We start from the raw sequence: 24,012 nt of genomic DNA on the forward strand, positions 1-24,012 counted from the left end.
TCCTTGTCGTGTCCCGTCTTTTTCAAAAGAAATGACTGTATCATGCGAAGCTTCTACACGCGCTCTTTCGAAGCACCTAAATCTTCTAACTATGCCGTCAAATTGTTTGGCACCTGCTCTGCAATTTAGAAATAAATTTATGTTAAGATTGTGAAATTGCAAAAAATATTGGCCAATATTATTCATGACCAGTCTTTCAAATGCGTAAGTTTGAAATGTAAGTTTTTAACAGTGCATGTCAAAATGTACAGCTTCTAATAAGATCACTTTAATGAGTCAGGCAAGCCCATAAAACCAGGACATAAAGGGGAAATTTATTTATTTAAGTGAAAATTTAGGCCCAGCTGCATTATGATTATAAAAAAGGAGAACCATACCTTCAGTAGTAGCTACAGTCCTTCACCATAACCCGAGTTGTTTTAACTGCACATAGGTGTTGACCTTATTTTTGAGACAATGCTGGATGTGTAAATTTTTCATCTTACTTTCTTTTACCATTGACAACACACACTAGGCCATCAATGGTATCTGCACGATACTTTTAACTACGTTCTTAAACATGAATTTGATGCCCCAGTTGAGGGCACGACAAAAAACAGAAAACGAAAAGGGCAAGTGCGGGTAGTGAGTAAAAACACCAGCATTCAATTAAATAATATGAATATCGTTTATTGGTAAATCGACCTATTTACATGCACTCATCAAGATTTACATAGAGAGTAATTGTATTGGTGATAAGTATCGATGTTTGTCCTTGTCTTGAAGACACATGTTGTAGATAATCCATTTAGTTATGAATAATGCGGGTTATATTTTTATACTGAACTAAATTTAGCGCAGTAGAACCAGATAAATTTCCTTACTCGAGAAATTTAAATTACACAGAAACATATTCTTTAGTCGAGCTTTAAGTAGGTACATAACCGTTGACCAGTGTTATAGAAAGATTTTGTCAATGTGATGAACTATCAGTGGAGACATACTTGGGGTGGTCTGTCCGTCAAACAGAATCCCATGATCAGCATCAATCACTGTCATAATTGAATAAAATATTAACCGAATCCAGCATCTTCAGAGATCTTCATAAGCGGCAGATCTAGGGCAATGCAATCTTTTCATCGATGATCAGCATCATTATGTTTACATTACAATGCTAGCGTATTTAGTGAGTCTAAAGTAACTTCTCAATATGCCACTCGGCAACACTGAGTTGCCATTATTTTTAACGAAATTAATTTGAATAGGCTCTGCAAATTCAGTGCAAAATGGACTAACATCAGCATTCTGTGGAAGAATTTTACTCGCTAAATTTGCCGAGGGCAAAATACGCTTTTCAAAAAAGCCATTTGTTGTCTCGGAATAGGATTGGCAACGTGGCTTGAATTTTGCAATCTGCCATTGGAAGAGAGCGAATAATTTAGGTTGAGAAGATGTCATAATTCCGAACTTACAAAATAATAAGGTTTCCAAGCATAAAGACATTGAAAAGATTTAAAAAACCGTCACGAGATGTCAGGGGGTGTAAAAAAGCTGATAATCGAAATGTGAGGTGTACGTCCAGCTGTGGAGTAAATAGTTAATTTTTCTGTGATGATCCGGCGGAATAGGAGAAGAAAATTTCTCTATCCTATAGTGACTTTATTTTTAATCATTCAGTCAGCATTTCCATTTTAGTTCATTTTTTTACTTTAATGTGGGTATTTATTCAACTTACCTATTGGTATAGGGACGATTGTTCACAACACTTGTCCGTGTGATAGTATAAGTGGAGGATGCGACTGTCTAGAATTCCGATTATATTTATATTATTTGTTTTCCTCCTTTCGGTTCTCGTCGCAAAAATATCCTTCATTCTTTCTATCAATGTTGACGATCTGACTCGAGATGAAGCAACCTTTCAGTTAAACAATTTGGAAGACGAAGAGAACCGGAAAGAAAATGTACCATCGAATTTGAAAATTGGTGATTCCCCCAATAATTTAATATGGTTTCTCCAGGTTAGCTTTATTTATTAATTTCCATTCATTAACAATCATCACCTGAACACTAGCTATAGTTTACTCTTTTTTTTGAATGCATTTCAGATATCTGATATTCATATAAGTATTTTCCATGACATGACAAGATTGTCAGAATTTAAGGATTTTTGTGATATTACCGTGTCAGCAATCAAACCAACAGTTGTCATAGCCTCAGGTATTTGGCTATTTTGTTCGCACAATTTCTTACATTTGTCATGGTCATCAATTAAGTTTTAATTTGTACTTAGGTGACTTGACGGATGCAAAATCTGAAAATAATATGGGTTCCCGGCAATACGTTGAAGAATGGATATATTACAAAAAAGTTCTTCAGGAATGTAAAGCAACAGAAAAAACATTATGGCTGGATGTTAGAGGAAACCATGGTAATTATAGATACAACGCACTGGCATCCATTCTCAACTGATAGCAATATTAATCCTCTGGTTGATTATTAGCCATGATTCATTCAGAAATAGAAAGTTATTTATTGCATGCAGTAAGCGAATATGCCTGCCCTAGTGGGATTACCTCCACGTTGCCAACGCTGAGGTTGTGGGATTTTCTCCATCTAGGCCTTGTGTTTGTAACTGTGTCAAGTGTTATAAAAAAATCATGAGCACATTAATCAACGGGTCGGTTTGGTAGGTGTTGGTAGAGTTCACCCGACGTTGTGTGAAATTCACACATCAGGGTAGGGGGGTGCAATTCCTTTTTCTGTGCTGCAACAGTCCTGATTTCCCAGGAAGATCTGGTACCCAAAAAAATGAAACTAGTTTGAGTGAAGCTGAAACCCAGAGATACTTTCCTGGGAATCGAACCTGGGCCCTCCAACCAGTAGCCCAACGCTCAACTCCTGGCCTACTTTAGGGTCTGGGTGTCAATAATTGTGTCAAGTTTTATGTATATCAATTTGTAAATAAGCTCAATGTATGGGCAAAAGTGCTGTTTTCGAATTAATTCGGAATTAGGTTAACATTACTGATGGAAATATCAACTGAAATTGAACTACTGTAAGAGTAAAATTACAGACTTTTCTTGTGAGTGGCAGGATGTTTTGAGTAACCAATCAGAATCTTGCAGAGTTATAATTTGGTTTTCATGCTACCTTAAAATTAGGTGGAAGAAGGGACTATTAGTCTCAACCTCGCCCAATAAAGTCGATAAATAAATAAATAAAATTGGATTTATTCATTGAAGTAACATTTTTAGGCAGTTTTTCTAGGTTGTCATGTGGTACTTCACACAGAATCAACCCCTGAAGAGAATTATTGCACTGATGAAATAACATAGGTTAGGAAAGTGGGCAGTTTCAAGTTGGTATTTGGTTAGCTAGTTACTTGTTGTCGCACTTTTCTCCATTGTTACCTGCATTTTTCCCCGAATAAGTCATGTTTCCCTTTCAATGGGAATATGTAAAATAAATTCAATTAATTATGCGTTGTGATGATACAACTGAGTAGCAACAAATAGTAGATGGCTTGAGAATAAAATCAGGGAATGGGGAATAATGCCTATGAAGGGACATATTTTGTACCCATCAATTCAGTGAGCAGGAATAAGAAACCCTTAAGGGTTCAGGGATTACATTTTTGTGAGGTCCTGTGATTACATTTTTGTATTATTTCCCTTATGGGATGTGCTTCCATAGTATTGCAATGACCCTTGTCCACGTGCCATCCCTATGGGCCCAGGGAAAACATTGTGATCATGGTAAAATTAGGTTGAAAGGATTGGAGATCATAGGCAATAGGATATCTCTAATACAATTTGTATTGAAACATGATATGAGATTATCAGATTTTTATGAAGAAGCAACAAGTGTGTTTATTTTATATTTTACTATATAATTGGGCATCTTTAACTTTTATTTAACTGTTTGGGAATTTTTGAAATCCCCGCCCTACACTGCAAGAGTATTACATGCATGCAGTAATTAAGAATAAGGTTGGTTTTGATTTTTGGTATTAGAGCTCATCTCACACTAAGCCCAAATACATATGAAATTAACGCATTGACAGGGAGGAAAGGAGCTCGTTCCTTTCGTCACTGGTGCCACCTCGTAGAACTCAAATATTAAAAAATCATGCAGCCTAGGTTGAGCTTTCATGTGTGGAGGAATCACCCAGATATGAACTTGTGACCCTCCAGCCAGTGAACAAACTCCATTGTGTAACCATATTGCCTCATTTTGATATCGGGAAACCAAAACTTTTGTTATTTGTAATTTCATTTTACATGTGTAATGCATAATATGATTTTTCAATGATTCTTGTTACAGATAACTTCAATGTTCCTGATATTGGAAGCTCAGAGAATTTCTACAGAAACTACTCAGTTCAAGGACGTTTTCATCCTCGCTCATACTTAGCCAAAGTTGCTGGGCGCAGTAAAGGGGAAATGTACTCATTTGTCGCCGTGGATGCTTGCCTTGATCCTGGCCCTCGTAGACCTTTCAATTTTGTGGGTGTGCTCTCAAAGCAAGAGTATGCCATGCTGAGAAATCTTGGGAAGGAAGCAAGGAATGGCACTGTGGCTTCGGTATGGTTTGGCCACTATCCAACGTCGTGCATTCTTGCCCCAAGCCCCGGTGCTCGGGCCTTGGTTGGCCAGGGTTTAGCATACTTGTGTGGCCACTTCCACACATTTGGGGGGCTTGTCCCAAACATGTACACCCTGCAGCACACTGGAAGCTTAGAGCTGGAGTTGGGGGACTGGAAGGATAATAGAATGTAAGTTGCAAAGGCATGACTATATAATGTTTTTGTTTTTGAGGAAAATAGTTTTGAATAAATATAAATATTTAAAAATTGATCTTTGCGACACATCTCTTACAAAGAAGCCTTTTCTTTTGCACAGGAGTTTCGAATGGCTTTAAATCATTATTCATTTTTTGGACGTACCTACTTCAGTTTTGTGTGTGTAATATGTAGAGTAAAATTTCACAACTGTCATGGTATCTCCGCAAGAAAATTTCTTGGTTGTAAAGGTTAAGGAAAACATAGGATGAAAAGTATTAAATATTATACTACTGTTAAAAATTGGCTTAGAGATCTCTAAAATTGTTCAACTTCAGTTAGCCTAAAAATGTTCAAAATGAGCAAGAAAATTTTCTGTTGAGATAATTCATGTTTTGATTAATTTTAGTCCTAATTTTTTGTGGTTTCAATAATAGGAGTTAAAACTCATAGTATACATATGCTAGTATATTATTATATGTATACTATATATATTATGTGTATACTGACTGCATAGGTTTTTGCGGCGGTGGTTTGAAGTATTCTGCATTGTCGGGTTTCACCGCGTCGTTGTTTGATTCTGACAACAGTTTCGCCGAAGTTGCATTCAGCAAAACTGTTTTCAGAATCAAACAACGACGCGGTGAAACCCAACAATGCAGAATACTTATGTGTATTCTATTTATAAAACCATAAACACAGTAGTCAACCCGAAGGTTGGTTTGGTAGGTGATAGTGGAGTTCACCCAGAACTAAGCCTGATGGCGTGTGAAATTCACATATCAAGGTAGGGGGGTCAGTTCCTTTTCCTATGCCGGTTTTGGTTTCCCAGGAAGATCCAGGTACCCAAAAAATCGCGTATCTTGGGTGGAGTTGCAGGTGCCCAGAGAGGCTTGCCTGGAAATAAAACCTGAGACATCCGGTCAGTAGTCCAATGCTTGTTCTACCCCTGGACAACCATGCCCCACACTATATATATATATATATATATATATATATATATATATGTGTGTGTATTTATTTATATATATATAATATTATATATGTATATATGTATACATCTATACATGTATACATGTATATATATATATATATATATATATATATATATATATATATATATATATATATATATATATATAATATTATATATATATAATATTATATATTGTGTATATATATTATTTTCACTCATTTTTTTTATATTCAGTTACAGGTTAGCGGCAATAGATCATGGTCTGTTTTCATTCATAGATGTTATTCACAATGACTGGCCTGTGGTTCTTGTTACCAATCCAAAACATGCATTGTATGTTATGCAATCTAAGGAACCCATTGACAGCATTGCGTCGTCTTCTCATATCCGGTATGTGATTTTCATAATCTTTAATGCATTATTAATGCTAGTAGAAGTGACTTATAAAAAATTGAATGTTAGAATTCAATGTTCTCATTCTCCCAGAAAGTTTTCCGAATATTTATCAGTGATTTTAGCTAGCTATACTCTTATTGATAAATTCCCTAACAATAAATGTGGTTTACAATTTAAACCATAAAATCTTATATAAAATAATTCCCCTGAAATTATTTTCTATGAGAGAACTACAACTCAGTGGTAATGTCCATTGAGTTAAGAATGTTAGCACCGCAATGATGACCCTGAAGGTTGGTGCTGATTGGGTTTAGTAGAGCTTACATAGTATTAAGTCCTGCATGGCATGTGACGTTCCCACATTTGGGCTAATTTTTCATTTTCTAATATCACTTTTGACCATCCAATGCAATTGTAGGAGTGAGTCATATAACACCTGGATTTGTCTCAAGGTGTTCCAAGGCATCTGTTAGCAGTTTAAACATGGTTCCCACAGGTTATTAGTCAAGTTCATTCTACTCAATGGGTTATCACGCCATCATATTACATATAATGTATGTAACATTTTGCAATTAATCTTCTGTGAGACAGACCCTGGTTTCTGGGGAGACTGAATATAAACCAGTTTTCAAAAATTAAGGTTTATATTGAGACTTAGTTGCTCATTTGACAGGGAGGTTAAATAAAATGTCTTCATGAGTATTTTTAGCCCATCAGGTTTTTGCCATTTGATTTGCTGACCCTTGTTAAGCTATCAACAGTCATGTTGTTCTTATTTTCTGACTTGCCTGTCAATCCAAGATTTGATGGTGACATGTATTCTAGTATTTTTCTCTTTTTTTAATTTTATAACTGCTCTTTACATTTCAACTTACATACAAGGGGAGACCCAAAAGTAACGGGAATTGGGCTATGGTGGGGAGCAAGAGTAGGGGGAAGCCTTTGTTCGGCCGGTTGTACGTCAGGCTCACGCCACCTGCGTCAGTATGCACAGTGCCCTCACTGTGACTGCATCGGTCCATCCCTGACAACTGTTTCAGTGAAACAACTTTTTTTATTTCGGCAAAAGACATGATGGCAGATTACCAAGAGCAACGCACTGCAGTGAAATTTTGTTTCCTGTTGGGGAAATCGGCCGCGGAAACTATTGTAATGCTCAAGACTGCTTATGTGGAAGCTGCCCTAAGCAAAACCAGAGTCTATGAGTGGTTTACACATTTTAAAAATGGTGAAATGTCAATTGAAGACCAACCCTGTTCAAGCCGCCCTTCAACATCAAGAACTGATGGAAACGTTGACAAAATCAATGCCCTCATTTGTGAAGACCGTCGCAGAACCATTGATCAATGCTGTGAGATATCTAGATTGCCATGGAGTTCAATTCAGAGGATTCTAGCTGAAGGTTTGCATATGGAAAGGGTTGCAGCCAAATTTGTCCCAACTGTAGGCTCATACCGCTCTCTCCGTGATGCAGTTTTTGACAAAAAACGGTATGACATCGGTTGTTCACCCCCCCTCCTCACTGGATTTAGCTCCCTGTGGCTTCTTTTTGTTCCCCAGATTCAAAAGGGACATGAAAGGAAAGCGTTTTGACACTGTGGAGGAGGTAAAACAAAAATCGCTAGAAGGCCTAAAGGACATCCCGATAAATGAATTTCAGAAATGTTTCGAGCAATGAAAGCATCATTTGGGGAAGTGCATCGTGATCAATGGGGAATACTTTGAAGGTTAATAAAATTTAATGTAAATATATTGAGAACTAAAGAATCTATAACAACATTCCTGTTATTTTTGTGTCCCCTCTCGTATATGAGGTCTGTCCCAAAAGTGGTATGACTTACTATTTCTCCAGATTGACCGCTTATGGTGATAACGCCATGGATAGATTGGGTATTTTTGAGCGGCATAAGCTGTTTCAGGAGAGGAGATTTTGAAGATGCTGAACGTTCAGGATGTCCTTCGACCTCAAAAAGTGACGAAAATCTTGCAAGAGTGAAGGCTTATTGGACAGGGATCGCAGATTAAGTGTTCGCATGGTTTCTGATGAACTTGGCATCTCTAAAAGTTATGTAAATTGACTGGGACCGAATATATGGGCATGAAAAAGGTGTGTCCAAAGTTGGTGCCATGATTACTATCGGAGGAACAAAAGGAAACTCGCTTGCGAATCTGCCAAGAGCTTCTTGACCATGTGAGCAAGGATCCAAATTTTTAAACGACACCCTACCAGACGTCATCCTCGTCCCCTGCCCCAAATCCATGCTGAAAGGATGTCACTATGGCTTGGTGGAAGCCTTAAGCCACCTTCCAGAAGGCATACGAGATGTGGAAAACATGCTGGCAGCGGTGTGTGGATGCCCAAGGGTGCTACTTCAAAGATTTGATTGAATTTATCAATTCTGGCGATACTTTTTTTTTAATCAACTCAGTCCTACTACTTTTGGGACAGACATTGTATTTTTTCTATCATTTATAGAACACTTGAGTGCATGTAAAGCCAATTTTAACATATGTTTCTTTTATCTTCAGAAATTAAGTTTAATAACTCCCTTTATTGTCTTTTCAGCCTGCTAGCATTTTCTATTTCCCCATTAGCTGCTGTGAAAATCTCCATTGATGATGGTATTTTGGAAGACTGCTCATTAGTTGAAGGGCCATTGTATGTTTTAAAGTGGGACCCACGGAAGTACTCCTCTGGATTGCATCAGATAACGGTAAGTGCGTAGCTGCTGAGTGAGTAGCATTTTGTGCAAAACTGCATTTCATGTCCATTTTTTCCAGTTTATGTTCTTTGAAGTGCTTAAGGAGTATGGATTTGATAATGACTATTTTCTAGATGTAACTTGAAGAGTATAATGTGTGGTGCCTTGGTTTCTATTGACGTTTATAGGTGATATTTAAATGTATATAGGATACCGAGAGAACAAAGTCTTCAATTTTATTAGAGGAAAGCTCAATCCTTCTGTTTGCTTGTTAACTGTACTTGTGAGATGTACTTGTGATACATCATTTGATACCTATTACTGTATTTTCCCATTGATAACGCATGCGTTTTCTATGCAAATGTGTTCAGATGATCGAAGAAATGACGATGTGCATTATGTAATGAAATTTGAAAAAATCCAAACATAGTCGTAGTTTTACACACACATCCAATATAGACGTATTGCAATTGTTGCATTGCAATATAGACGTATTTTCACACATACCATGTATAATTTTTACATGCAAATCTATGCAAATTCATGAGAACTACGAAGTTCTGGGTGCGTGTTATACAAAAGGTGCACGTAATTGATAGGAAAATACGGTATTTTAAAAAAAATCTTACAGTATTCATTCAGGGTTGTGAATTTTTATCTATGCTTCCAATAATTATTGATTGTATTGCATTTGACCACATAATAGTGAAACTATTTGGGACTTCTCTCATCTTGTGAAAAACAAATTATCTAGTGAAATCTTGTCAGCATTTTTTTAAAGGAACCCAGAATTCTGAGCATACTGTGAATGCCTGATATAAAGAGTGGAGCATTTAGTAAGAATTTTGGTATTAGGAATAATTCAAAGGTACAGTTTATTACCGTGCAATTTATTCATAATGTAAATCAATAATAGCAAGGTCAACAGATGACACCCACATTACAAGTGGTACAACCATCTTCGTAATTTATGTGCAAACATGTCTTTTGTGCCTCATTTGTTTGGGACAGCATTTCAGTTGGTCCATGGCTCCATCATTACTAATAAATGAATTGGGATTAAAATTCTGAATGTCTCAAAGTCTGCCCTTTTCAGTTGTTAGATCAGCCACTGGAAAAGGTACTAAGTACAAGCATGAGTGGGCCTTGAGTTAATGCGGAAGATTCAAAGAGAATGTTTAAATAAATACAATCTACTTCTGTTTTTATAGTGGTGACGAAACAAAAGTGTTTCACAACATCTTTCTGCTGAAACAGTCAATGGAAAATGTGCCCCCGAAAGGTGGTGGACACAAATAATTAATGACACATTGTAAAGAGTTCTGTCATCCATCTTCGGAACTAAATTTACTTCTCAACATGCAAGAAATTTGTAGGGAGATGGACTTAATGATGTGTTTCATTGTTTGCATCTGTTATTGTCATTTATTTAGCAGATGATATTTAGGAAGGTCGTAACCTTTCTACCAGATGGCAGTGATAATGAAAGTACAAATAAAATGGCTGGGGTATGAGAGTCTGGAATGTTCTAAGCATTTTAATCTGCTAGAATGAGTTAGCTCTGCATTTTGTTATCATATTGATAAATTTGTATGTATAAGATTTGATGTATATTTTAAATGTAAAACTATCAAATGTAGGTAATATTGCATAAAAAATATCACTGAAAATATGACCTAACCGAATACTATGTCCAGTAAGAATTTTTTAATTAAGTATTTACAATTTAAATAAGGCTAAAGTTAAAACCTTTGGCTGAATAGATGACGTTCTCAAACCATTCCAAGATGTGTTTTCTAACCTTAACTGAGATTACGTGCCTAACAATTTTATACACATTTTTACAATGTGACTTGCATTCAATGAAAATCCTGCAAAAATGTAAAAATATGCATTAAATTATTATTAATAGCTTTCTTTTTGGTACTGTTATACATTATGAGGTAAAATGCATCAAAGTATAGTATCCTGAAAGAGTAATTGTAATAAATATTGTAATATTTTACATAATAGTGAAGTAATTACCATCAGCAATAATGAGAACGTGAAATGGTGAGTGATTTTTTTTAGGCATTGTAAGTTTCATTGCATAAAAATTATTTTGCACTTATCAGTAAAATGAGCTAAATAGGGTCGACCTTGGACTACAATTTCCAGTAGTCATGTAGGTAATGCCATGTACAATTGGAAATATTAACTATAAAAAATGGAGCCCAACTACAGGGAATTGTAAGTGGCTCAAGACTTTGAATGTTGGCTCCTCTGTTTCTAAATATAAACAATAACAGTCAATTGGACCAATATACATGTTTTTTATTTATCAAAAGTTGTGTGCATATAATTCAAAGATATATGGCACATTAACATTGTAAGCATTAGTTGTTACCTCTTATTTTTGCCACTTAGACCACTGTAATACAGTTAAGAGATGTACAGAGATGCCACTATGATAAGGTGTGAGAAATCCTCTTTCCATGGCAATTAACATTGAAATGGTTCATAGAAATAAATCATTTTTGTGTCACAGGCATATGTGAAGGATCAGCTTGGACATGAGAAAATTGAGACTGTGCCATTCTCTTTGGATGGAACTCGACTCAGCTTCAAGCTGTTGCCAAGGATTGCTTTGATGTCTGACATAAGCAAACTAGTAAGTTCATTTTTTCACTTTCTCTTAGAAGGTATATAGATTTACCAATCATGTTTTCTCATGTACATTGATGGTGATGAAGCAACACATAGCCATATTAATCTTGGTAAAATAGTGATGAAATGAAAACATAAGGGAAAATAAATGTGTTCATGTCACCTATTTTAGGCGGGATATAATTTGCTATGAAATTATTTGCGCTGGAACAATATGAAATTATTATTTCATTAAAGTTTAGATGAGGGAGGTCCAAAACGAAAATTTTGGACCAGTCCAAAATAAAATTGGGTGTATTAAGTTTCAGATTTAAATACATTATTAAGTCTTTCCAGTCTTTTAGGGCAGTTGTTTCTCTCTTCATTCCTTTTCCACATTCCTCATTACAAGTAGCGAGTAGTGACTAGTGTAATCCTTGCCATGGAATTAAATCTCCTTTTTCAAGGCATTTTATGATCACACCCGAGTTATTTAGTTCTGTTATAAACTTTGTCTAGCGAGTAAATTTACTAATCTATTGAAGTGGCTAAGGCTGGCTTGTTATGGTCTGTTGTGATAAGGAGCAAGGGTGGGTGTTGACAATCAAGAGTTTTCTTCAAGTTCCAGATTTATTTGGTTGCGTCCATCTGTCCCTTGAGGAAAAATATTAAGTAATCAAATGTTTATCTCTGATAAACACGTAGCCTGTAAACAGGTACTTAAATTGGTCAAAATGTGACACTGTCCCTCCTCCCGCTGCCTTCCCACATACCTTTCCACTCCTTAGTTTCACCACCCCTCCCCAACACACCACATTCCCTTTCCCTCACCTTTGCCATATCTCTCATTGGATTAGGTCTTGATACCAGATTAGACTGGCTATAATTTTAAAATTTATGTTGAAAAGTTTTTTTTATTATTTATTCTTGTTTGATAAAGTGTACCATGTATAAATAATCTTGCACACCTTAACTTCAGGTATACTACCTTGATCAAAAATTTCCCGGAATTTATTCAGAAAATTAAAAATACAAGTTTATTCATCTAAATCTATATTGTCCCCTTCAAAGTAATCCCCATCGACTGCAACACACTTATGCCAGCGCTTGATCCAATCCTCGAAACATTTTTTATATTCGGTTTTCGGTATGTCCATCAGTGCTTCCTGTGATTTTTCCATTACTTCCTCTCGGCTGCTAAAACGCGTTCCCCGTAATGGTTTTTTAACTCGATTGAACAGAAAGAAGTCACAGGGAGCCAAATCAGGTGAATTCGGTGGCTGTTGGATGGTATTTGTTGCATTTTTCGTCAAAAAATTACGAATAATGATAGCAGTGTGCGACGGTGCGTTATCATGGTGCAAAATCCACGAGTTTTCTGCCCACATTTCTGGTCTCTTTCGGCGAATTGCTTCACGCAAACGTCTCATAACGCCCAAATAATACTCTTTGTTTACTGTCTGGCCTTCTGGCAAAAATTCATGATGCACTACACCGTTGTAATCCATGAAAACCGTCAGCATTGCCTTCTTTTTTGACTGAAAACGACGTGGTTTTTTTGGTCTCGGCTCATTTGGTGAACGCCATTCACTTGCCTGATGTCTGGATTGCGTGTCGTACTCATAAACCCACGTCTCGTCTCCAGTAATGATCCTTTTGATGAATGTGGGATCGGATTCAGCCTCGCAAATCATGTCTTTTGCGACGTCAACACGGTCTCTTTTTTGCATGAAATTGAGGTCTTTTGGCACCAACTTTGCTGCTACACGACGGAAACCCAAATCATTAACCACAATGTCTTGGGCGGATCCATAGGCAATGTTCAAGTCCTCCGCTATTTCTCTGATGGTTAATTTGCGGTTATTGACCAACATTTCTTTTACTTTATCAATTTTTTCACCGACTTTCGATGTCGATGGTCTGCCACTGCGTTCATCATCTTCGATTGACTCACGACCACTTCTGAACCGCTCGTGCCACTGGTAAACGACCGTTTTTTTTTAGAGAATCGTTGCCGAAACACTTTTCCAACATTTCCAACGTCCGTGCGCCACTAAATCCGTTTTTTACGCAAAATTTAATACAAGTTCGTTGTTGCAAATTTAAATCCATTTCTGAAATTGTAAAAAATCGCCAACACACACAGAGATAGATGTACTCTTGGCTACGTAACTTTTGCAAATGTCAAGTTATGACACTAAGATTTAAAGGGAATATCAACAACAGATGTACCAATTTAACAAAAAAAACAGAACTCAAATCGGAATGATGGGAGCGCCACACGGTGGTTATTCCGGGAACTTTTTGATCAAGGTAGTATTCTGAACCTAATACTACTCCATGATTTTATGATGATATATGGGATTAGCCGTAACATATTGGACTGGCTGTAGTTATGGGCTTTACATTTTATAACTTGTTGGATCAGTGCTTGTTTATACCTGGTAATGCTCGTAATATTATGCATAAAATTCCTTTACCAGTATTAAAATGTGGATTTCAAAGAGCGATGTTTTCTGATCACGATTTCTTTGTGCAATATGTGTAAGTGGTACAAGGCACATAATAGCTTTTATGTGTTTTAACAAATTACAAAAGAGTTTAGATGTAGATTATATACTCCATTGAAAGCATGAAATTGGTTTTAGAGACTTATTTTTGAGTCAGGGAAAAATTATGACGGGGAAATCGTTGATTCAGAGATGGATTAGGTGCTGAAACTTGATTATGAGAAAAATTTCCGAGGTTAAAATCCAAGAAAAAAAAATAAAAATATCTACTAAACCTTTGGACAGGGACTATTTACCTTTTTACTGGTATGAGGAAAGAGAAGTAAAGACTTCAGACTTAGTGTTGGACAAGATTTTGTGTTTCATCAAAGTATTTTGGAAATATGTCGAAATATACTGGGTGTGGACCGTGGAAAGCTATCATTAGCTCCTGTGAAAATTCTTTGGAGCATTTTTATAGTGAAATGAAAGCAGTGATTAAAAAATTCATACTTTCTCTTAGTTTCAGATCATGTTTGGGACGATGCTGTGTGTATGTGTGGTTCCTCTTAGCATCATAAAAATCATCCACAAATTAGTCAAAGGTATGCTCTGCTAGTTGTTTGTTTTTGACTGTGTTTTTTTGTGACTTCATCTAAAGCCTCTTTTATTATCAGATGAGAAGCTCAAGAAACCAAGGATACCCATACGAATCTTAAATATGTGGCTGAGGAAATTATGGATCCTCTCCACAATTGATCGTTTATATTACCCTCTTACCCTTTATGCACTTTACCTAACCATAGGTGAGTTGATTATGGAGGTCGTACAATCCAGTTTTGGCTTTGACTTGTGTTATTCATAGTCAGTGTTGGCAATTGAAAATATATTATGGTGGTATTTCAGGGCCGTGGTCTATTGGCGAGATTATTGAAGGCCACACGGGAGTGATTTTTGCCTGGGGAACGGTGATTCGGGGGTCTTACCTTCCTGGCTCATTCACATATGCATATGGATTCCTCCAGGTAATCAATCAAATGATAGGGAGAACCTAAGGAATAGGAATAATAGGAAGGCCTTTTGTGGCAGTGGTTTTTGGTGTTATTCCTCGTTCTAAGTAGTGACTAGTGTTATTCTAACCATGGAATTAATTGTCCCTCTACAAGGATTTTATGACCAAAACTCAGGACCATACAGTGTGTTTAACTGCTTGTTCTTTTTTTATGGTTGCATTGATGGTAATGGCTGTTCAACAATGATCAAATAATACAATTCATGTGATTATATTCTAATTTTATTTTGTGAAAATATATTAAAAATACTAATAGAGGAAGCCATTGGCAGAGTTAAAATATCTGTTGGGGAAGATGATATGTGCTCATTCTTTAAGAGAAACTCTAAAATAACTGGGATGCCATTGATTTAATACCAAATCTGCACAATTCTCTAAACAGTCCATGTTTAAAAAGAAAGGAGCATTCACCCCATGCCCTCCATTGGCTGCATCAATGCGGGAAACTAAAGGAATAATATCTGTTGTAATATGTGCCATGAAATGTTATAGTAAAAAAAAATGCCTAAACTCATATCAGTCTAAAATAGATTTTTTCATGGAATTCATACAGTTGAGACTCTCTTGAGATACTTTATTTTTTATAAATATTCCATTATGATAAGCCTTTCACACAACCTGAAGATTTTCACATGTGAGTCCTTTAATATTTCCTTAGAAAATCCAAGAAATGGTGCTCATAATACTGGGAATGGTTAGCTTTTAGTGTGCCATATTTCTCACTTGAAGTTTGCTAAAGTTTCAGCTATATCCACCCAATAGTTTCATTTTCATAGTTGATTGAAGCAACAAACCTTCGTTTATTTAGAAAATGGAAAAAAATGAGTTTTGTATAGTGATAAAATGCTTGTATTTAAAAGCCTTTACACTAAAAGAGATCAAAGCTGAGTTAAATGAAATTCATGGCACATCTGCTCCTTTGTTTGTAATAGTTTACTAATGGGAAAATGAGTTAAAACATGGTTGTAGATCCACAAATGATTGCTGAACGTCATTTGGGATGTCCATTGGAAGTGCTTCCTCCGAAATGGTTGAAAAAATCCATAATGGTTTTGATTTATCAACAAATCAAAGCTTTGTGACATGGTTGAGGCCACAGGAATATCACAAGGTACAGTTTTTCATTTTGCACGAAAAATTTGGTGAGAAAAAACCTCTGGAAGATGGGTGTCACATTTGCTCTCTGTGAAGAATAAATGCAATTGTGTGGCTGATTTGAAATCTGGTTTGGTGCTTTCCATCACAATCCTGATGAGTTTTTGCATTAATATGTCGCTGTGGATGAAACATGGATACACTAATATACTCAAGAAGCAAAGGAATAGTTGAAACAGTGGATGTCAAAAGAAAAGGTGAAGACGGTGAAATCGGCTGGCAGGGAGATGAATATGTTTTTTTTGGGATGCCGGTGGAATCACCTACATCGATTACTTGCAAAAAGGATAAATGGAGAATATTATGTGCCATTATTGGATCAGTTGAGCGAATAAATAAAGAAAAACATACTCATTTGGTTAAGAAAAAAACTCTCTTCCATCAATACAGAGCATTTATGTCTACCTGCGCAGTTTCCATGGCAATAATTATGAAAATAATGTTCGAATGATTGTAGCATCGACTGTATTTATCGGATTTGGCTCCAAGTGACTTTTTTTATTTCCAAATTTGAAAAACATGGCTTAGTGGAAAACCGGTTACGTGGAACGAGGATTGCCGACACAAATGCCTATTTTGTTGCCCCTCCAAAATCCTAATTCTTAGACAGCTTCAATAAGCTGCTTTGCTTTGTTTGTTTTGTTTGCAAAAGACTGCTTTGATAAGTTCCTCACCCATTTATTTTCATACTTTTATATATTCCTATGCCTCCCCTACCATTTTCTCTTCATTTATTTTAAAAACATAGGTGATAACGAATGGGCTTGTCTTATCCCTATGGTTATCACTGGCCATCGGCCATCATCCCTCCAGTCTACTTCTATTTTCAGCTCTATGTTCATAAATTGTGCCAAATTACATTTCAAACCCCTTCTTAAAGTCTATGAAATAAAAAATGCATCCTGTTTTTACTCTTCTATTCCTTTTATCGGTGAAGCCCTTACTGCTTTGGAATTATATGAATTATGGATAAAGATAAACAGCATTACAACCATTGCAAAGCTCTTTAAAAATAGTCCCGAAAGTATTTCAGAAATGAATACATTTCTTTTCTCCACAGATGGTGTCTTTTCAGCTGCCCCTCACCCTTTTCCTGGCTCATTGTGTCGACAGGCGGTGAGTGTCGATTGTTTGATAAATACAGAAAAACATAGTGCATGGACATAATTACATTGAGATATGTGCTCACATCACAAATATTCAGCTGTCCAAAAATATGTCTTATTTTTTCCTGTGTAAAAAAACTGTTGGTGACTCTGAAAGTGCTGGTCTTCATATGGGGTAGCTCCTCATTGCTGGCTTTTCAGTTTTCAAATTGTATTCCCTTGTGTTTAGGGTGTTCTATGCTGGCAGAGCACTCTGAGGATAATAGCTGAATTGGACAGTGAAATTTCAACAGTTGAAATCTTTGATCCAGAGGAGAACATGAGAATATTTCAAATGGATAGAGTAACAGAAAAGCAGCTGATCTTTTGATATAAATGAAAAATTCACTCATTACAAAAGGGAGGTTGTTGTGATGTTTTTAACAGTATAATTCCTTGGAATATTTCAGGTATTTTGATTATGACACAAAGCGGTCCTGCTTGAGAAATTTCTGTTTCCACATCCCCTTCTTTGTGATTGTCACGGTGCAACTCATGTTTGCATCATTCTTCTGGCTGGCTTACGGCACCATGGCATTTCTTTTGGGACCACTGAGGACCTGGTCGATTGTATTAGGTGTAATCTTATGGCAGGTAGCCATTCGTTTGCCTGAGAGATACCTGAGGTGAGTGGAGATGGTGTTTCCATTGCAGCCATTGTGTGGTGAGTGCTACTGGTGCAGTATTGATGCCCATGTTGAGGCATCCTAGTATATTTCTATCATGCCTCATCAACCATAAAAGCCACCACCTAGATATGAAACCAGCAATCATTAATGGGACTGTGTATGGTTAAGACTTCCACCTGATAATCAGTAATAATTGAAGAAAATGGTGGGTGAAAACAATTTTGGTGCTTTGGGTTTAGTAATGCTCATGTCGAGCGGTTTTGCTTAGTGTTAGTTTCTTTTTTGGTCCTGCATTGAGAGTAAAACAAATGAATTCTTAAAGCTTTCAGTTCGTTACTTTTATTTCTGTAATTGGGATGTAGTGATCTGTTCATATTGTAACCTTATGTACTATAAAATTTATTCCTTGCAAGAATCAAGAATCCATAGTATAAGGGAACAGAAGAAATCTATTTGAATGCCTTTACCTAAGCTTTCTCAATGCTATATTCTTGACCACTTGCAACCCAAATAAATGTATCATATAATGGTGTACATTTTTTGCTCTGTAATCTGGATAAGAGATTGTGTTATCAGAAGTGACCAAGTCTGGTCTTCTTGTGTTACAAGAAGACCAGACACGGTCAGGCTGGGTACCTATGGGACCAATCTCGTGTATGTTGTAGTCTTTATACATAGGAAATTATTTTCCCAAAAAGAAATAGAGAGAAAGAACTTTGAGTTAGAGGGTTATTCACTGCCTAAATGTTAAAATAATCCCTTTTTAGGGGCATGGCTGCAGTGTGGCCCAGGGGTCCGACTCCTATTAAGGAAGGCATTGAAGGTGAAGAGGTCCCTATGGAAGTGATGGATAAATAACAGTGCCTGAGGAGAACATAAACTGTTTTGGCGGTCATCATCTTTATACAGTATTAAGTTTTAAGTTCCCAGTTCAAACAACCACTGGCACAAGCCCAGTAATCGTGATAAAGATAATGCTTACTTGTAAGAGTAAATATTTAATCAAGCATTAAAATGGTCTGCGTTACATGAGTACCTGCAAGCAGTATAACGTAAAACCTCAAAGCAGTTTTGTATCTAATGAATTAATAATGATAGCTGTTGACACCACAGAATAGAGTAAATAAAATTAGTTTTCTGAGCACAAAATTTAAACAAATTATCTTAGCACCTTCTTTCCAACCTTAAGGGTGAAATTTTTCTGAAAATGGCAGAATCCTTTCTCTATTGCTGCTGGGCCAAGTTTTTTGAGAAAATATGCATAAGACTTTGTGAAGTATTTTTACAAAAGTTTCAATCAAGCAACAGCTATTAAATAGTGGCGGGTGAAAATAGCTTTAGTCAAATTTTCGGCATCCAAGTATTAATTGGATAATATTGATGATTATTCCTTACAGACTTGGTCCTTATTCATAATTCTAAACACTTTTCACCTTTTCATTAAATAAAATGATGTGTGTTGTGTAGCAGTCACACCTGTAGTACTCAAATGGTAATAACTGTAATTTTAAAATGTCTAGGCTGTGGAGTATTGAGAAGAGCTTGTCATTTCTTTGAAATTGGAAATGATGGTTTGAAATGTACAGCCTTAGATGGCTTTTGGAGATGGGTGATTGCTCACAGGAGAGTTGATTTTTTTTTCTTATTGTCTTTGTAGTCTTCTCATTCAAGACCAAATCTATTCAGATGGTGCTCAAAAATGTTTATATAGCAGTGTGATTCCATAGCTGAATGTACATAAGTTTGTTCAGTGTATGAGTTGGTTCCTGTTGGTTTCAAGGTTTACTTGTTTTTTTTTGTTCTATGCTATGCATGGGATGTATCTATATTTTATATCATCCCTTTAATTCCTAAAATTTACCATAAAAGGGATTATTGTGTGTCAGGTTTTGTGGATGCTTGGGAGATATAAGAAGACCTTTTAATGCCAAATCCAAAGAATTATTTTTATATTAAGGGCAAGAAGATGTAAAATTGTTGCATGAACTCTGATGGAAGATGCTTTGCTCTTGGGTAAATTTGATTTTTTCCATGATGATGTGAGGTTCATGTTGTAAGAAGGATCATAATGTTAAAGCAGGGAGCATTCATTGTGGATGCTGTGCTCATCCACGTCATTTACTCAAGATGCATTGTTTCAATTGTTGAAATATTTTTAACTGATGCCATTGCTGCCATGTTATTTCCACTTAATGTCTTGCAACATTTTGCTGTTTAGGTTTTTATTCCTTTACATCAAAGATCATACAGAAAAATGTTGTGTATATTATATATACGAGTATATATATGTATATATATATATATATATATATATATATATATATATATATATATATATATATTTAAAGAAAGGAGAAACTTTTAGTTTTTAGTAGATTCAGTATTGAGGAGCAAAATTGGATTGAGATAAATGCCAAAGTGAAAATGTTTCTGGTGTAGTTGGAAGTAGGAGACATTTTTGGCTGATTTCCAGATGGGAGGTGTTAGAAAGTGAGCTCTCCTCTCATAGCAATGCACTGGGAAGCAAATAATGCATTTGCCGGATCCTGCCAAGATATTTCCTTAACCTTGTATCATAATCTCAATGATGAATGGAGAGTTTGTTAGCCAAATGTTTTCATCCTGATCTCCTAGTTGTACCCCCTGTGAGGCAATTATTTTTTGGTGTGTGCACGGTTTACTGTGATAGATTCAAGTTGTGATGCTCATATTATTTAGTGAAGTGGAAGAAAAGAGTGTGCACATAACTCTTAAGCAGCACTTTTTATCCATTGCTCGGCTCAAACCAACAAAATGATGATGATGATAATGGGCAGCATTTAATCTATATCCACAATTTCTTTAAAGTATGTTATATGAACTTGTTGTGAATGAATCTTTTTATTATTACATTCTTCTAAATAGAGGACTCAGCTACATTTCTTTCCAAATTCTATTGTCCACATCTCATGAAAGTAACTTATTTTGCTCAACATTCGACAAATAGATAATATCAGTGGGGGTTGTACTTTTGTTGCTGAAAAGTAAAGGTGTATTAGGCAAGTAATATTTGACTGACCCAATAATTAAGGGTTTGCAAATATTTATTTGTGGTTGTCTGATTGCCATTTCAGCTATACATCCCTAAGGCTTGCACATTATGATAATACATATTTTCAGCATGGTGCTAAAGTATGGTATATCACCTTTCGAACTTATATTATATGAGATCACTCATCATACCAACTGATGAATCTTAATCTTATTTATATTTGTAAGTTTGGTAATGAAATGTTCTCACAAATAGTTATCTTGAGTGGTGAATGAACCAGTTTCAAATTTTAATACTCAATGGTTACTCTCGATTCAAAATATATGTACAGCAACCCAAATTTATCTTCATGCTTGATAATATGTTTCATGCATTGAGTAATAATGTAATTTGCCCGATAAGAATAATTCCAATACTTGTTACTCTTTGCTGGTTATGTACCAAATTTGCTCTTTATCCTGCTACCAAGCTTATTTGATCATTAAGAATTTCATTATAAACCGTATATGCTCCATTTGGGAGCTGTATGTAGTATCAAACAGGGTCATCCTTACTGTAATGTATGTGGGGGGAATTCAAGAAATGGGTTTCTTCTTTGAGAACTAAAAGTACCAGTTCTCTGGCCTACCATGCATGCATCTCATTTGCCTTCTGTATGTAACTGTGGTTTTCAACCAATTTGGAGATATTTTTACAAGGAATATTTTGTACCATTAAGTATGACTCTGGATGTGTAGAAGAAAATGTGTATTTGTATCTGACTGTCAGATGGCAGAAAAGTATTGCCATGTTTATTTTCTCTGAGTCACGACCCAAGTCTGATCTGGGCAGGATTCCATTGCTGTCACCTCTACTTTTTTGCAATATTGGCGAGTGTTATGTTTTGATGTCCACTATGTAAATACATACATGCAGTCGAGAATGATGTTACCATACCAAAAAATTAATGGGACACTTGTTAGCATGATGTCAGTTCTATATGTTGTATCTGCAAGTTAAATTAATGCTATTAGTCTTGTAAATGTTCACTAATTGTTTAATTAGTTAATTGTGCAGTTGATGAGTGCACTATCTGGAATAGTGCTGATAATTCTCTTTGTTTCAAATCTGTGTTCATGGAACTCGATGTAATGCTTAAATTATTCATGTTGAATAGGTGTATAATTATTCTATAATTAGTAAATGATGTCTGGATGCATTTCTCAAGATTGTGTTGTTGCCTACATTTTTATTTTTTTATGGAACAAATAGGACTCCTTGATGTGGTTCATGTGAAGAATGGTACCAATATAGTTAAGCAATGTTGCCTGTGAATAATTATTTTATATTATTTTAATATTGTTGATTATAGGATCTCTGCAATAGGCAACATTTCTAAGAAACTATAAAAAATGAACCCATTCAAATTTCTTGCTTTGTCACATTTTACTTAGTTTACATTGTGATCATTGTCCTTGAAAATTGTAATGACTTGAGGACACAGCTGTGCAGCTAATGTAATATCTCAAATAAAAACTAATATCACTACATAGCTGTGCATGTGTAAAATATTGCAACTGGTCTAAATAAATTATCTTGTTATACTCAGTCCCTGTATTACCATTTTTCATTTGAGTCCTTCTAAAAGGGCAGCTCCTGGGACACCTGTTTTAAGCAACAGCCACCGAGTCTTGCAGATGACATCTCTGGTGGGTGGAGGGATAAAATGTGTAAGGGAGGAGAATGTCTCCAAAATTTGGGCTGTAAATCACTGTTCACAGTTCGTATATGCTCCTTGAATATTGATGAAGTATGCCATTCCAAAATCATTTTCATTTCAAAGTTAATTTTATATATGTAATTATTTGGATTACATTTGTAGCAAATTTATACTTGTATAGTATCACTCCATTTTTATTATTCTAATTTTTAACTTTTATAGTGCTACTCAGGTTAGTAACTCTACAATGGCATTAATTTATTTATTTGACAGAAAATAATGATTAAGTGAATTTCTCTGAGTTTTCCTGAGGTGAGACCCATCAAAATCACTTCCTGGTACTAGAAAATGGTAGAGTTAACCGTTTCTTCTAAATCCTTAGGTCCTATTCAAAGGATGTTGGTTGTTCAAAGAGTCTTTATGAAAAAAAATGAAAAACCAAATTATTTGGTAGATTTTTAAAAATTTTTCAGCATAACTTCCTTTTAGCTTGATACATTTTTCCCAGCATATCTCTTACTTTAATAAGTCATCAAAAAAGGAGGATTTTGGAAGGTCCTTAAAATAGGCATCTGTATTGGTGATGACCTCCATGTTCCAGTTACATTGCTTTTCCTTGAGCAATTTTTCAAGTTTGGAAATTTGAGAATAAGTCACTGGGGGCAAAATATTGTGAATGTGGTGGATTTTTTAATATTATTCAAACTTTAATTCCACCATTTTCGCCATTGAAATTTTGTTGGTGTGCACCTGTGCATTTTCTTAGCGGAAGAGAATTTTTTTCTTTGCCAAATGTGGATATAGAAGCCAAAAAGTTTTTCTGGATTTCTTTGTTCAATTGGTGCAATAATGATGCACAGCACTCTCCATATATTGTATGTCCTTTTTGAAAGTAATTGATGTTGATGATTCTGCGTGAACCTCAAAAAATCATGGCCATCTCCTTGTTGGCCAACTTTACCATGTTCACCTTTTTTGGATTGCCCATAGAAAACCATTGTTTTGATTTCCTTTGTCTCTTGAGTGCAGTAGAGTATCCATTCTTCACCCCCAGTTATGTATCAAAGTGGAAACTCGTCAGAATTAGGTGGAATAGCAGCCTGTACCTCGTGATATGCCTTTGGTCTCTACTATTTCAAGAACTTTGATTCTTCCTTCAATCAAAACCGTATCATGGATTTTGCCTATCATTTCAGAGGAAGTCATTTCCTCTTCACATCCTGAATTATGTTCATCATTTGTGGATGTATGGTCACGTTTCAACTCATTTACTCAATTGTAAACATGGAAAAACACAGGAGCAGATGAGCTATAAACTTCATCTAACTCAGCTT

The 24,012-nt window shown here is 35.8% G+C and overlaps 1 protein-coding gene across 1 annotated transcript; it reads left to right on the plus strand.

Annotated features, from left to right (window-relative positions):
- The first annotated feature begins 717 nt into the window (after positions 1 to 717).
- On the plus strand, positions 718 to 20,221 carry LOC139699787 (transmembrane protein 62-like). Its single transcript, XM_071598228.1, has 13 exons — positions 718 to 1,997; positions 2,085 to 2,196; positions 2,270 to 2,407; positions 4,303 to 4,753; positions 5,970 to 6,125; positions 8,698 to 8,845; positions 11,361 to 11,483; positions 14,471 to 14,552; positions 14,625 to 14,753; positions 14,854 to 14,972; positions 17,235 to 17,290; positions 17,730 to 17,945; positions 18,716 to 20,221. Exons 1-13 carry the CDS (start codon positions 1,773 to 1,775, stop codon positions 18,804 to 18,806), a joined length of 2,046 nt encoding a protein of 681 aa, XP_071454329.1. The 5' UTR covers positions 718 to 1,772; the 3' UTR covers positions 18,807 to 20,221.
- The last annotated feature ends 3,791 nt before the right edge of the window (positions 20,222 to 24,012 follow it).

The sequence above is a fragment of the Hetaerina americana genome, unplaced genomic scaffold, assembly GCF_022747635.1.
Source record: "Hetaerina americana unplaced genomic scaffold, ioHetAmer1.1.p SCAF_10, whole genome shotgun sequence".
NCBI lineage: Eukaryota > Metazoa > Arthropoda > Insecta > Odonata > Calopterygidae > Hetaerina > Hetaerina americana.

Bases quoted from the DNA above. Each gene is read 5' to 3' on its own strand.
- LOC139699787 (XM_071598228.1), top strand. From the start codon at position 1,773: ATGCGACTGTCTAGAATTCCGATTATATTTATATTATTTGTTTTCCTC. The intron at 2,197-2,269 runs GTATTTGGCTAT...ATTTGTACTTAG, and splicing joins AACAGTTGTCATAGCCTCAG to GTGACTTGACGGATGCAAAA. The intron at 14,553-14,624 runs GTATGCTCTGCT...TTTTATTATCAG, and splicing joins CATCCACAAATTAGTCAAAG to ATGAGAAGCTCAAGAAACCA.